At 63.2% G+C, this 12,661-nt stretch overlaps 3 protein-coding genes across 6 annotated transcripts in view; 2 read left to right on the forward strand and 1 right to left on the reverse strand.

The window, feature by feature from the left end:
- Window positions 1-5,835, forward strand: part of DGCR2 (DiGeorge syndrome critical region gene 2) — an 83,336-nt gene extending 77,501 nt beyond the window's left edge. For all 4 annotated transcript variants that reach the window (XM_036104267.2, XM_036104268.2, XM_036104270.2 and 1 more), the window contains 3 exons: window positions 5-157; window positions 1,167-1,403; window positions 2,873-5,835. In XM_036104267.2, coding sequence (XP_035960160.1) covers window positions 5-157; window positions 1,167-1,403; window positions 2,873-3,129 — 647 coding nt within the window. In that variant the 3' untranslated portion in view covers window positions 3,130-5,835. The remainder of the gene's footprint in view (window positions 1-4; window positions 158-1,166; window positions 1,404-2,872) is intronic.
- Window positions 5,836-6,475: 640 nt separating this feature from the next.
- LOC144379738 (carbonic anhydrase 15-like) lies at window positions 6,476-9,594 on the forward strand. Its single transcript, XM_078060102.1, has 6 exons — window positions 6,476-6,539; window positions 7,475-7,645; window positions 8,220-8,397; window positions 8,855-8,991; window positions 9,095-9,261; window positions 9,370-9,594. The coding sequence occupies exons 1-6, from the start codon at window positions 6,476-6,478 to the stop codon at window positions 9,592-9,594; spliced, it is 942 nt and encodes a 313-aa protein (XP_077916228.1).
- Window positions 9,595-9,883: 289 nt separating this feature from the next.
- Window positions 9,884-11,727, reverse strand: LOC144379895 (protein FAM246B-like). The gene has a single exon (XM_078060631.1). The coding sequence runs from the start codon at window positions 11,564-11,566 to the stop codon at window positions 10,838-10,840; it is 729 nt and encodes a 242-aa protein (XP_077916757.1). The 5' UTR covers window positions 11,567-11,727; the 3' UTR covers window positions 9,884-10,837.
- Between the last annotated feature and the right edge of the window lie 934 nt (window positions 11,728-12,661).

Genomic DNA, 12,661 nt, shown 5'->3' on the forward strand with positions numbered 1-12,661 from the left:
CCAGATGGCAACAGCCTGTTCGACTCCATGGCCAGTGGGATGCGTCTGATCGTTAGCTGCATCTCCTCCTTCCTCATCCTGTCACTGCTGCTTTTCATGGTCCACCGGCTTCGCCAGAGGCGGCGGGAACGCATTGAGTCCCTGATTGGAGCCAACTGTGAGTGTGCCTGGCCCTGCCTGTGACAGCCACAGTGGAGGTCCCACTCCAGGCTGTGTCCCCTGTGGGGTGGGAGGCACAGGAAGCGGGAAGGGGCAAGGAGGACAGAGGGGATGTTGATAGGGATGCCTCAGCATGTCCCCGTCCCACCCACTCACCTGCTCCTGGGCTGAGCACACACCTGGGCAACCAGGGGAACTGTCCTGGGGACCTGAAATCAGGCCCTGGATGTGCAGAGGAAGGGACGCACCCTCAATGCCAGTTGCCCCCAGGCTCCCCGGCCCTCCAGGCCTTAAAGCAGGACCCGCAGCGGGCGCTGGGTATTCAGATCGGGGATGGTACCTTTCCCGGCAGTCTGGACCATGAGTGGGCCACCTGCTGGGGGCAGAGGGCGCGGCGCAGCCGACACCCCGAGCAGCTGTTAGGCAGCTTACGGTGTGCCTTGCCTTCCTCAGCCCGAGTCCTCTGCAGCGAGTGCCCTTGCCCTCAGTAGAGCGGTGGGAGTCGCTCCGTCTTAGCGAGCAAGCCAGGCCCCCAGCACCCAGTCCCCTGGTCCCTGTGGGCAGCGATGGGGTTGCAGACCCCGAGGGCTCGAGGGCTCCGATTCAAGGTGGCCGGAATGCTGAGGGACCGTGCCGGCTGCAGTCGGGGGCCTCATGGCCCTGAGAGGCAGCCCAGTCCTTCCCCAGACCCTCAGTCTCATCAGGCCAGCTACAGAGACCCTCAGCTGGAGGGGTGTGGTGACGGCGGGGCGGCCGATGTGGCAGGAAGTAGTGATGGCTTGCACGTGGGTGAGGGCCAGGCGTGCACTGAAGGAGGGGGTCCGGGTGAGAGATTCAGGGCTCTCGTGTGGGCAGCTGGGCACACGAGTGTGACAGTCGGGATGCCTGATCCCTTGGCCTGGGGGTGGCAGGTCCAGCCTCGGGAGGGGGTGGGTGACTCGGGGGCTGAGCCGCGCATCTTTGAGTGACATGGCTCTGTTGGCTTGTCTCTCCCTGCGGTTGCCCAGTGCACCACTTCAACCTTGGCCGGAGGATCCCCGGCTTTGATTATGGCCCAGACGGGTTCGGGACCGGCCTCACACCACTACACCTTTCTGACGACGGGGAAGGTGGCACGTTCCACTTCCATGACCCTCCGCCTCCCTACACCGCATACAAGTACCCAGACATCGACCAGCCTGATGATCCGCCGCCGCCCTACGAGGCCTCCGTCAACCCTGACAGCGTGTTCTACGACCCCGCAGGTGCTTCCCCCCCAGGGACAAGGGATCAGCACGTCACTAACCAGGGGCTCGGTGGTCCTCCTCCCCAGTCCATGAGGCCCTGAACCTCCACTTCTTCCTGGCCTTCTGCTTTCCCCTTGAGTTTCCCTTTAGGTGGAAGGAACCACCGTCTGTCGGTAGGTGGGCTCTTCCCAGAGTTGCCCGTGCAGATGAGCACACCTTCCTCCCGAACACCTGTTAGCAAGCAGCCCTTGGGGCACACCCAGCTGGGCTCTGCGGAGAGCTGGGGAGCCGAGTGCTGGTGGTTGTGGGGTCAGGGCGAGCCCAGAGCTGCAAGGGACCACCCAGAGCCAACTGCTCGGCCATAAAGTCACATGTGTACGTGTGGTGAGCTGAAGAGACGCCATCATGACGTTCCCTCCTGTCTGGAAGCAGTTCTGTGAAGAAAGCACTGGTTCTGTGATGTTGGCCCGATGACTTGAATCTGCTGTCCATCTGACACCGTGGAAGCTCGTTCCTCCCAGGGCCGTGTAGCACAGAGGGAATGCCGGGGGCCTCACCCGCTGCCTGGCTTGTCCCTGTGCCTGGTGTGCAGCTCAGGCGTCCCATCCCGTGTGCCGGTGTGTTAACATGGTCTCACACACACGACCCCCTGTGGTACACCAGCGGGCAGTGCCCTCCTCCAAGGCGGCCAGTTCCCTGCACACCATGTACCCCAGCAGAACAGGGGTCATGGGGCCAGCAGTGCTGTGTTCACTGGGACCGAGACTGCCCCTCTGTGGTCTGTGGGCAAGACCTGGATTTGACCCCTGTGCACACGGATTGCCCGTCTGCTGTCGGGGGGCTTCAGGGTAGAACAGGCTTCCTGCCAGGGATGCCGCGGGGGGGCAGCAGGTCCCAGATGCCTGCATGGAGCCGGCTTTAAGGGAGCACATGTTCCCCAGGGCAGGGTAACAGGACTGCTGAGCCTGGGGGAAGCCAGCCAGCGGAAAGGGGCACGCTGGGCCCCCACGTTCTAAGCTTTCAGAGAGGGCCTGGGTAATAAGGAGCAGGCACACTGAGGGGAGTGGGCTGCCACAAAGCTTCCCTCAAACCAGGGATTTCTGCAGACCCCTGTGAGGTGTGCGGAGCTGCCTGCCACGGCCCTGCCTCCTGCATTCTCATCCCTGTATTCCAGCCACGGCCTGGCCGCTGCCAGCCCAGTAACCCCCTCACGTCACGGGAGCCCTGCTTTGATTCCCACCAAGTCTGAGAGGATTTTTCCTCTCCCCTGACTTTGTTCTGCCGACTGTCAAAGTATGTCCAGCTCATAGCTGTACCCCTGTACCTCGCCCGCCCCTTGCAAAGGTGAGGGGTGAGCACCGCTTCCCCCCACTCCCACCATAGTGGGAGCGTTCAGACAGGAGGAGCGTCCCCTGGTTCTGTCCAGCCCACCCTCTTCCCCTGGGCCAGACGCACCGTCCTGCTGACACCCTTCTGTCTCCTTGCAGACGACGATGCCTTTGAGCCAGCAGAGGCCAGGCCGCCCACCCCAGGGGATGGTAGCGGTGAAGGTGCATCCCCCCGGCGCCTGGAGCACCCTCTGCCCGCCGCAGGGGCCTCTCTGGCCGACCTGGAAGACTCAGCCGACAGCAGCAGTGCCCTGCTTGTACCCCCTGACCCTGGCCAGAGCGGGAGCACCGCGGCCACAGAGGTGCTGCCGGGGGGCGGCTGCCACAGCCGCAGTTCCCTCAGTACCGTGGTGTAGAGGACGGCCCGGCCCACGGCCCTAACGGGCAGGGAGCACCTTTTTGCTGTCTTGCTGTCAAGAAAACCTTGATCCCCATGGGAGACTTACAGGGCCCTTGAGGGAGCCTGGACCCAGCTGCATGGCCACACACCCACCGATGGCGTGCGTGTGCACACACAGACCACACTGGCCTCCCGAGGGAGCAGACACCTGCGCCGGGTCTCCTGGAGGGCTCCAGAAACATGCATAGCTGTCGGGCCCTGTCTGTTTCTTTTCAAATGGCAGAAGAATGACGAAGTTCGTTCAGACCACACGTTTCAGAAGTAGGGAACAAAGAGGGCACTGTGGGCAGGGGCAGGGGCCAAACCACACCTGGCTTTGGTGGGCTTGCTGGCTGCAGCATGCCGTCCAGAGGAGCCTGCCAAACGGCCACCGAGCCCCAGCTGCCAGGAGGCGGGAGGGGCGCTTCCAGGCACTGCTGTGTTTGTGGACTGTCAGTGTTGTCCGGGCACTTGGTCTGCCTCAGGGTAGACGGCCTTGGAGGTTACACAGTGACTGCTCTGAGGATCCCCCCCCACCCCAGCTGTGAACATCAAGGGTGACCCTGCCCCGGGCTGGGGGCTGGCCTGGACCGCTGGTGCCCGAGGCCCTGAGAAGGGGGTCATGGAAGGAGGTTGAACTCTCCACTGCGAATCCCAGTTCTGTGCCAGGAGGCCCTGGCCCTACCCTGTCATTTTTCTCCCCAGCATTGCTGTGCATGGCTCCCCCAAGAGGCAGCCCTGGAGTTGGGCCAAGACCCTTAGCCAGGCATGAGTGTTCTGGCCCTGGATCCTCTGTTGGGGGTTGGGGGCTAAGCCGGCTCCTGTCTGCTACCCTCTGGAGCCCCCAGTCCTATTGAATTTGCCCCTGGGCCTGGCCTGCTCCTCACCCCATCTTGTTTGTGCCATAAGGGGTTCTTTCTTTGTGGGGAGGGGTGGCTGAAATGAATGCCCCGGGCTGTGTCCATCTCCTGGAAGTCCACTTGCACACTATCACCACTGGGGCCGAGTGCTCAGTGGCCACATGCCACCTTCCCGTGCTCCTCAGCAGCTTGGGGTGCGGGGTACCCTGCCCAGGGGCCTTTGGACGAAGCGACCCTATTGCCTGCTCCTGGGCAGTGGTCTCGTCTCCTGACACGGGGCTTTTAGCGTTTCTGAGGTTTGGAGATTAAGCGGGTTCTGTGCGATTTTTAGCACATCCATATCTTTTCTACGTTGAATGTCTGGATCTTTTCCTTTTGTGTGTGCGCGTGTATCTGTGTGTGTGTGTACATATGTGTCCAAGTTTTGCAGGTGGTGGCGGTACACCGGAACTCGGGCATGAGGCCCCAGTTTCCCAGGCCAGCCGTGGCCTTGGGGCTGGCACTGAGGCACGGCCAGGTCTGCACCTCCAGCCCTGAGGTGGAGGCCGAGAGCATGGAGCCCTGCTCCTGGTCCCCTGTGGAGCCTTTCCAGACCAGCATGCACTGACCGGAGGGTTGACTAGAATTGGGTGCTTCTGTGGGGCTTTGTGGTGACAGATCTCGGTGGCACGTTCTCACACTCTCCCATTGGAAACCCGTTGTGTTCTTCCAGTATGGAATGCGATTTTTGAGTTGCCCTACAGAACTTTCGTCCCCCGAGCCCGCCAGAGGTGTAAATTCTGAACAGCCTGTCCAGGATCACAGGATCCAGAGTGCTGGAGGCAGGCCTCAGGCAGGTGGGCTGCGTGCCACACAGGCCTGAGCTCCCCTTGCCAAAGGACTGCTACTTTGAGAAAGGCCTCCTGGGCCCATGTGGCCCACGCCGGCGGCTGAAGACAGCAGGAAGCGTGTTGGGCCGCCAGCGTGCTGGGCTCCGGGCAGCTGAGGGCTAGAGAGCAATCACGGGTCTTACTGGTGCCAGGTGAGTGTCCTGAGCGTGTCTGCTTTGGAGTGACCACCACAGCGGAGCACAGAGGGGCCTGACCTCTACAGCTGAGAGGCCTTCACAGCTCCCATGTCTCTGGCCCCACATCTCAGAACCATGTGTAGAGGGCAGGACGGTTGGCACAAGGTGCATGGGACTGGGGAACTCCCTCTGGAGACTGAAGGACTGCTGGGGCCAATTAGGCACGCGGGAGGCATTGAGGAGAGAGGGACCTGAGACGCTGGGCCTGCTTCTGGACCGGCCCGGGCTCTGTCCCGGCACCAGGGTGCTCAGCCCACTGGTGTCCATGGGCTGGGCAGAAGGCCCGCGAGCAGTGCTGCTCCAGACCCCCGCCCGCTGTGTCTGCAGGAGTTGGTGCCCGGGAACTGACCTCTGCTGGACAGCGGTTCTGAGGGGAACAAGGTGGGGAGCTGGGGTCTACCTGGCTGTCCTCGGCCTCCTGTCCACTTGCCACCCTATGTAAGATCTGACTGTGCTCTACGGTCCAATGAAGAATCCCGAGGCCAGCCCTAACTGAGACTCTCGTGCTCCTGGGAGAGACCGGGCCCCCAGAGGTACAGGCCAAGCTCTTGGGAGGGGCGTCCTCCCCCTGGGGGCCTGACTTACCTGGTGGAGGAAGGAGTCGATACTGTAAATTGTCTCGATGCCTGTTTTTTGTTTTCCTTTCACTAAGGGTTTTTAGTTTGGGGTTACTTTTGGTTGGGTTGGCACTAATCCTTTTCTTAAGATGCTGTGAGAACCATTTCATCCAAATGCCAAATAAATTTGTGTTCTGGAAGAGGTGTGGTCAGTCCTTGGTGTGACCCAAGTGGGGACAGGAGGCTCCAGCCAAGTCAGGGCTGTGAGACGCAGTGGTGGGGATGGGTGGATGGAGGGGTCGGAGCATCTGTGCAAGCCAGGCCAGGCGCACGGCTCCAAGATGCCCCTGTTCCTTCTGTTCTCTCACCATGGCCCTCTCAGTAATTTCCCAGTTTGTGATAGAGGAACAAAGGGGTGCCCAGGGGACTCAACCTCTAACCCAGCATCGTGGCAGTTGGCTCCAGACCAGGCACTGGGGGCCCAGGGACTGGATGGGTGAGGGGCCAGGGTTAGGAAAGGAACAGGGAGTCCCTTGGTTGGGATAGGAGTTTTGAGGACAGGTCCCTCATTCCTGAACACACCTGCTGGGGTGGTGAGGGGTCCTGAGTGCCATCAGCATTGCTGACAGCGCCCCTTCCCCAAAGAAGAGCCTGGCCCTCTGGAGGTTGGAAAGAGGTATCACCCCACCTCACCGCCCTCCCTTCACCCCACTGGCCCAGTCGTGCTCACATCCACAGGCACACACATGCCCAGATACAGAGCTCTTTCCAAACAGCCACCTCGCCTGCCCACTGTCCTCTGGCACTTTCCAGCCCTCTGGAGTCAGTGGCTGCGGCAGCATGGCCCCGGGCTTTGCACTCGCCCTCCTCACCGGGCCACTGGTGGTGTGCGGGGACACAGAGGGTGAGCACCTGGACCCTGCTGTCCGTTCTGGAATCTACGCTCCCTCATAGCTCCCCCTTTTCCTGTTAAACCCTGCCACTGCGGGGTTTCCTTGGGGAATGAGATGTTGGGGTCTGGGACAGAAGAGCAGGGTCTGTGCTAGCCTCCTCTGGCCTAAGGCCTGCGCCCTCATTCTTGGACCCTGGCTGGGCTGGAGCTCGGAGAGGACCCAGATGACTGTGCCTCATCTCAGTCCCCTGTCCGCTGTCCAAAGGCACCCGGTGCTACGACTCCCAGGACCCGAAGTGTGGTGAGGACAGAGTGTCGTGTGAGGCTGTGTGAGATGTCTTTGTCCTGGGACCACTAGACAGTCTGGTGCTAGCATGACCCAAAAACAGTGTGCATGTTGAGCTGCTGTGGTCCCTGCAGGTTTCTATCTGGGGTCCTGGGTCACACTGGCTGTCTGGGCACCAGGCGGCATGCGCGTGACCGTCCCCCTGCATGAGCGTGCGGGTCTGCTGCTGGTGTGACCTCCAGTCCTGCCACATGTGCCAAGCTGTTCGTATCGCTGGGGCCTGCAAGCCAGTCAGTGTGGCCAGCCCATGTGTGAGCAGGTGGTACCGGTGCCCAGTGTGGGACCAGCTTGGGACCCTTGTGCCAGGAGACCGTTCTACCCCCGTTCCCTGTGGGGCAGGCTACCTGCAGGCGACTGTCAGAGTATAGCCCAGCCCAGGTGGCGCCTCCCTGTGTGAGAGTGTTGCAAACATTGTGGTCTGGCCAGGTCAGGGTGTGTGTGGCAGTTGTGACCTGTCTAGGTGTGCGGGGTGGGGGGGCAGGGACGAGCTTCCTGAGGCTGGGCAATTCTCTGTATGTGTGGGAAGGAGCACCGCCTTCCTCTGTGTACCCCCAAGTTGCCTCCCTGATCCCCCCACAGATCTCTGGCTTTGTTCCCTCAGGCCCCACCCACTGGATGGAGATGGCCCTTGCTTGTGGGGGCCCAGCCCAGTCCCCCATCAACATTGACCTTCACCTAGTCCAGCAGGACCCCACCCTGGGACCTTTCATCTTCCAAGGCTACAACTCAGCACCTCCAGGCCCATGGATCCTGGAAAATGATGGCCATACAGGTCAGTACCCTGGGACCAGGACACCCCCCAGACAGGAGCAGGAACCCACCTGGGAGTGGGAACTACCCACCCCTCCCCGCACACACACACAGGAATCAAAACCTCCACAGTCAGCACAGGAACATCCACACATGTTGGTAAAGACACCCCCAACAGGGGTCATGCACCCCCGTATACAGGTGTCAGGACCCCCCTAACAATAGCAATCAGCCATTGCCCCTAGGACCAGAAGTTAGGACATTCCCAGAAGTCAGAGCCCCGTCCCCCCTCCCCGCCCAGCATCAGGATGCCTCAGAAGTCATCACAACCCCCCAATATCACACATAGCTGTGGTGGGTCAAAACTCGAGTCACAGGGGGGCCACTCTCTCCCCCGTCCTTGCAGGGTGGGTTATTAGCCCTGCAGTCTGCTGACCCGCAGAGGGGCCTGGACACCAGATGAGGTCCTGATTCCATGGAAGCCCAGCCAGGGAGCAGATGGGCCTGAAGGGGACCTGTGCTGGCACCCTGGGCCCTAATAGCACAAGGGTGGGCAGGTGGGGGGAAAGAGACAGTCACGCGCTCCCCTACCCTAGTGCTGCTCTGCATGGACACTGGCCCACAGAGCCGTCTGGGGATTCAGGGCGCCGGGCTGCCCCTGCCTGCCTACCGTGCCCTGCAGCTGCACTTCCACTGGGGGGGCCCTGGGCGAGGAGGCTCGGAGCACAGCTTGGATGGGCAGTGCCGCCCCCTGGAGCTGGGCTGGGGCATGGGGTAGGGTGGTGGGAGTGCCCCGTGGGAGGGGCAGCTGGTACCTCTCACGATCTGTGCCTCTCCAGATGCACGTGCTCCACATGAGCATGAGGTACCAGAGCCTGGGGGAGGCGTGAAGTCACCCTGATGGGCTGGCCTTGCTGGCGGTGCTGTTGGTGGTGAGGGAGGGTCATGTGACTCCCGGCAGTGAGGGAGGGACAGAGGAGCTCTGTGACTCCTTGTGCTTCCCAGAAAGAGGTCTGCAAAGCAGGGCAGCGTGGGCCTGTCCATGGAGTCTTGGTGGAGCTGTTGGGGGAGTGCATAGGGTTTGTAGGATTTAAAGCGTTCTGTGGGAGGATGGGGGCCAGCCAGAGGTCCTGGAGCTGCGGGGTCAGTGGGGGGTGACCTTCCCCCCAGCAGATGTCCCAGCTGACCCCTACTGGGAGTCTACCCTCTTGCCTCTTACAGTCTCCCCTAGATCCCCTCAGAGTTCCCCCTTTGGAGACCCGTCCACTCAGAGCACCTCTCACTTGGAGTCTCCTCCCCAGGAGCAAGACACTGACAAGGCCAACTTCTCCGCCCTTGTGTCAGCCCAGAAGAACGTGTCCCAGTGCGGTGAGGAGCCACGGGGTCGCAGCCGGGGCTGGGGGTGCTGGAGGCTGGGGCCGGCTGGGCACAGGGACGCCCGTTCCGGTCCCGCCTCCCCTCCCCCGCCCAGGGGTCTCGGTGAATCTGGCATCCACCTTCCCGAGGGCCTCGCTGCTACAGGATGCCTCCGGCCTCTCCCGCTACCACCGCTACTCAGGGTCGCTGACCACGCCCGGCTGCCAGCCTGCGGATGTCTGGATGGTCTTAGAGGACAGGGTACCCATATGGCGCGCGCAGGTGGGCCCACCACCCCTTCCCTGGGCGGTGCGGCCCTCCCCCTCCCTCCCTCCCTCCTGCAGCTGAGGGCAGCCCACATCTTGACCTGTCTCTGCCCCGAACCCTCAGGTGGCCCAGTTCCAGACTGTGCCCCAGGCTGGGCTCCCTGGCTCAAACCCTGCACCGCTCATGGAGAATTTCCGCCCACAGCAGCCTCTCCAGGGGCGCAGGGTGTTGGCCTCTCCCAGCACCTCCATCAGCAAGGCAGCCTCGGCCTCCGCCCCACCCCTGGCCAGTGTGCACGGGGCTCTGCTGGGCCTGGGGCTCAGCTTGTGGCTCTGGCAGAGCCCCTAGGAGCCAGAGTCGACCCCTTCCCGCAATAAAAGATGCACAGAGTGACCTTGCCCTCAGGTATCTTGTGGGGGCGGGGTGGGAGCACACTGCCTCTCCCCCTGCCCTAACCCCACTGAGGCCTCCGTGTGCCTTACAACGGGGAGACCCCTGAGCGGCCCTCCCTTACCGCATCACAGCCAGTCCCAGACCCCCACCCAGAACACCCAGACCTCCTCAGATTCCCCTGAGAGGGAGAAGGTGCCCCCATTTCCAAGGAGAAAAACTAGCAGGTCGTGGAAACACCACCTGCTAAAGTCTAAGACTACACATTTTATTTTAAAAAACAAGCTGGCTGACTGACCCCAGGCCACTGTATGGGTTAAATGGTGACTTCAGCGGACATTTCCCTGCGGCCAGGAGGTGCGAAGCTACTGGCTCCGGGCTCTGCTGCAGGCTGTGCTAGGTGAGTGGGTCCTGGTGACAAGGACAGCTAGCAAAACTGCACCCAGGTGACACTGGGAAGTTCGGCTGTGCAGCCTGAGCGTAGGGTGACACTTTCCCAAGAGCCTGTGGGGAGGCTAACTGAAGGGTTAAGTGTCCTTGGCGTCACCGTCCACAGCGAAGCTCAGACCAGATGCCACTGTGTGCAGGCAAAGTTGTCCAGTGAGAGGCTGGGTCTGTCAGTAGAGTGAGGCTGGCCAGGGCCAAGCTGCTGTCCAGTTGAGGCCGCGTGGACTGCGGTTGTATATCCCCGCGGCATTGCCCTGAGTGAGGCTGTGTCCAGATGACGATGTCCCAGCCACCCATGTGTCCCTAAAGTCTGTTGGGTAATGTTGGGTCACACACTATCTCAGTGCTTGGAGGCCCTGCCTCCTGGCCAAGGCCCCTAAGAAAAACAAAACAAAAACCACCCTCCCCTGAGACAGACCTTTGGGCTCTCCCCGAGGCTGTCCCCGGGGCTGCGACACCCCTGAGCCAGACCCTTCTGCAGCTCTGAGGCCAAAAGGGGCTCCACCCCTCCTCCTGCCCAGACTCAGTCTCCAGCCTTGATCCCCCGCTGCGCTTAGCCATCTGCACTCCCCAGACGTGATCCCCAGGAGTCCCCAGCCTCTGCGCGTCCCAACGCCCAACCCCAAAGCCGGAACGCTAGCAGGCGGTGTCTGAGGCCCCTTCTCCATCCATGGGGGTGTTGGATCTGTCCATACAAATACATTGCCCGAGGGCGCTTCCAGCACCCGTCCCGGCAACCCTCGGGGGGCTGCCCTCAATCCCCGCCGCCCTGCGGGGCCCCGGGCGGCACCGGCGTCTTCTTGAAGTTCTTCCTGGTCCGGACCCTGTTCGCGCCACCGTCCGCAGGGCCGTCCGGGGCGTCGTCGGCGGGCCTCGCGACCGCGGCCAGGGCGTTCATGGTGCCGAGTGCCCGCAGCAGGACCGGGCCGCGGGGCGCGGCGCGGGGGGCGGCGCGGGGCTCCCGGCCGGCGGGCGGTGGCGGTGGCGGCGGCGGCGGCGGGGGCGGCAGCAGCTCGCGCAGGGCGTCCAGCTCGGCTCGCAGCTCCGCGCGCAGCGCCTCCAGCCCCGCGCCCAGCTCGGCGCGCACAGCCGCCAGGCCCTCCTGCAGCCGCCGCTCGCTCACCTCCAGGACGCCCGCCGGGTAGGTGGCCCCGCCGCGCGGCTCCCCGCACACGGAGCACACGGAGCCGCTGCTGCGCGCGTCCGCTCGCTCCCCGGCCCCCGGCGCCCGGGCCTCCCCCGCCGCGGCCCCCGCGCGCTCCACCAGCCGCAGCAGCCGAGGCGCGTCGGCCCGCGCCGCCGCCTCCGCCCGGAGCTGGACCCGCAGGCGAGCTAGGCGTCCCGGGGCGCGGGCTTCTTCAGGGCCCGGCCCTTTGGGCTGCGGCCCGTGGTCCCGCCGGCGGCCAACGGCCCGTCGCAGCGCCTCGCTCGCGCCGTACGCACTGCGCGCCTGCACCCACGGGCGCCCGCGTTCCGCCGCCATCCGCGCCGCCACCGCCACCGCCACCGGAGCCGGGCCTGGTCGGGAGCCCCAGCCCGCAGCCTAGCGACCGCTGGGGCCCCGGCGACGCTCCGTGGAGATGGCCCCCGGGACGGCTGTGGGAACGACCGAGGCCTCGGGAGATCTGGCCTGGGGCCCGGGAACTCCGGTAGGGCGGGGGTGGGGGGGCGGGTGGATGGAGCCCCAGGGGACCCCGGCGGGGCAATGCAGGCAGGCTTGAGTTTGCTGGACCTGCTCTAGGGGACTGCGCTGTCGGTGGGTTGAGCAGCTTGGACTGGCTTCTGGGCAGGGGGTGACAGGACATGGAATGAAGGCTGCAGAAGCCTAGGTGCCCAGACCAGTCAGGAAACAGGCTTGCACCCTGTACTCCAAACTGCTGTCCCCATCACAGTCAAGGGAAGGCAGGTGTGCTTATGGACCCGCCAGTCCCCAGTCCTCCTCACCCGCTAGGGCCCCCACTTCCATACCATAGTCCAGGTCCCTATTATCCCCGCCCCCACCCCTACAGCTGCAGGAATCTGTCCTCCTCCTGGGCGCCCCCATTCAAGCTCTTCAGGGGTCTGGATGGCTCTCTGCTGTGCCCCAGTCCTCAGCCACTGGATGTCCCAGCCCACCCTACACTGCGTTCTGGACATGTCTTCTTTTACCCAACAACCTCAGCCCCTCTGAGCCTTTGCTCAGGTGGTTTCTCCTGCTGGGAACGCCCCCCCCCCCCCACCATTTGCCTGGCGGCTCCCATTCATCCCTCCTCTGCAGGACAGCCTTCCTTGGCCACCCCAGCCCCCAGCAGGTGACTCAGGCTCCTCGCCCCCATGTTTAAATGGCTCTGTTTTCTGTCCACCGGGATCCACAGTAGGGGTCCTGAGCACCGGAGGACTGGGTCACTCAGTTTTCAGAGGTACTAAACATGCTGGATGTTGGAGGCAGGAGTAGATGAGTGAATGAGTCTGGGGCTGAGGGTCCTGAGTAGTGCAGGGCCTCTACCACCCACCCTGGTCAGCCCATGCACCTCCTCAGCCTGGCATTCAAGACCCTCGTAGTCATCCTTGCTGACTTTCCTGTCCCTGACACCTTTCC

The sequence above is a fragment of the Halichoerus grypus genome, chromosome 13 (genome assembly GCF_964656455.1).
Source record: "Halichoerus grypus chromosome 13, mHalGry1.hap1.1, whole genome shotgun sequence".
Classification (NCBI taxonomy): domain Eukaryota; kingdom Metazoa; phylum Chordata; class Mammalia; order Carnivora; family Phocidae; genus Halichoerus; species Halichoerus grypus.